Below are 1,843 nucleotides of genomic sequence, written 5' to 3' on the forward strand. Positions count from 1 at the left end.
GTATGCGTGTTATAGAGTGTCTAATGAGTAATTAGCTCTCTCTTTATATAGTAGGGGAGTTTTACCCTAGGTATAATTCTAAAAAATATAAAAATCTTTCTTTTCGCTAGTCACTGATTTTTTACCGATACGGACCGAGATTCACACCGTGATATCTGGTTGGGCACGGATATCACATCCCTTTATTAATCGTGTGCGGTCACTGGTAATGCTCTCCAAGGTCTTGGGACTCGAACCAGACCCGGGGCACGTGGTCTCGATGGCTCCGAAGGTAGGTATTTTTCTCGGGCCCTGATACGAGAGACTCCTGGCTCTGATTCAGATTCCTTACAGTCACGTCCTTGCTCCGTTTGCGTCACCGAAAAATCGGGGTACTCGTTAGACTCGGTTTTACCCGTATACAAATTTCTTTTAGGGTGATAATATAAAATTGACCATCAACATTTATTAGTGCGATAAAGTGACACAAAACCCCTTAGTAAATCATAAAGAATCATAAACAATATATACTAATATGGTATATAACAATTACCAAAGATAACCACTAATGACTTTGTCATTTTCCTAGTCTAAAAATCCTGCTCACAGGATAGGCATCTTTCACATCATTATATGTGCGCATCTTAAGAAGTGTGAAACAAAGCAAACGCCCCCCACCAAAAAAAAAAAAGAAAAAAGAAAGGGAAATGGCCGTTCCAAATTCTTCTTTCTTGCCACTTCTAGCACTGCCACTTCTCTACTGGGCTTTCAACTTGCCCAAGCGTCAGCCCAAGGAAACAAAACTAGTGTTTTATGTCCATGACTATTTAAGTGGGCATGACACATCCGCAATCACTGTAGCAGGAAAAGATGGGCCGAAAACTAGTGTTCTTCATTTTGGGACAATGGTTGCAGTGGATGATCCAGTAACTGAAGGTCCAGATCCAAAGTCCAAAGAGATTGGTAGAGCCCAAGGCATGTACATAAATTCACAGTTAGATGGCAAGGGACTGCACTTGATGTTTTCTATTATTTTCACTGATGGGGAATTCAAAGGGAGTACTTTGGAGATTCAAGGTGCTGATTTTTTTGCAATGAAGGAGAGAGAATTCTCAATTGTCTCAGGGACTGATTATTTTAGATTTGTTAAAGGCTATGGCATAATGACAACTCAGTTTATTGATATTCCTAATCTCAGAGCCATTCTTAAGCTTGATGTTATTGTCAACAACTATTGATTGTAGGAGTTCATTGACTTTTCCTAGTTTATGTCAAAAGTTTTGATGTACCTGGTTATTGTTGTTATGCCAATTCCCTTGATTATTGCCACCACTCCAATTTCCTTGATTGTTGTTGTTATTCCAATTGCTTTGATTGTTTTCACCACTCCAATTACCTTGGTTGTGAGAATTCCAATTTCCTTGATTGTTCTAAGGTCGCCATTGTTGTTGGCTTGGGCCTTGGAAGTTAGTTCTTTGCCCTTGAAAGTTGTTCACATATTAGACCTATTCTTCTTGATCATTATAAGAGTCTTCTTGATCAAACCCAATATATTCTTGCACAAAATTTTTCACTCTTTGTTGCACTTGTGGACCCTTTGTTCTCCGTTTGTTCACCATCATACTTACTCCCTCCATTGCATTGACTTGCCTCGGGTTTTGCACTTGTTGAAGTTGAGCCTTTTCCAATTGGTTCATGGTGGTGGTCAATTCGGCTATGGCTTGCCCATGGTCATGCAATTCTTTGTGAAGATGAATCACATTGGGATCACCTTGTGAAACATTAGCCTGAGATTGCCACGCTGAAGAAGTGGCTGCCATCTCATCCAAAATATCACATGCCTCTGCATAAGGCGTAATCATGA

General features: G+C 40.0%; 1 protein-coding gene across 1 annotated transcript; it reads left to right on the plus strand.

The window, feature by feature from the left end:
• Window positions 1-686: 686 nt before the first annotated feature.
• LOC107789666 (dirigent protein 11-like) lies at window positions 687-1,217 on the plus strand. The gene has a single exon (XM_016611524.2). The coding sequence runs from the start codon at window positions 687-689 to the stop codon at window positions 1,215-1,217; it is 531 nt and encodes a 176-aa protein (XP_016467010.1).
• The last annotated feature ends 626 nt before the right edge of the window (window positions 1,218-1,843 follow it).

This window comes from Nicotiana tabacum, chromosome 14 (genome assembly GCF_000715075.1).
Source record: "Nicotiana tabacum cultivar K326 chromosome 14, ASM71507v2, whole genome shotgun sequence".
Classification (NCBI taxonomy): Eukaryota; Viridiplantae; Streptophyta; class Magnoliopsida; order Solanales; family Solanaceae; genus Nicotiana; species Nicotiana tabacum.

Excerpts from the sequence above, each read along its gene's own strand:
- LOC107789666 (XM_016611524.2), top strand. The coding sequence starts at position 687 with ATGGCCGTTCCAAATTCTTCTTTCTTGCCACTTCTAGCACTGCCACTT.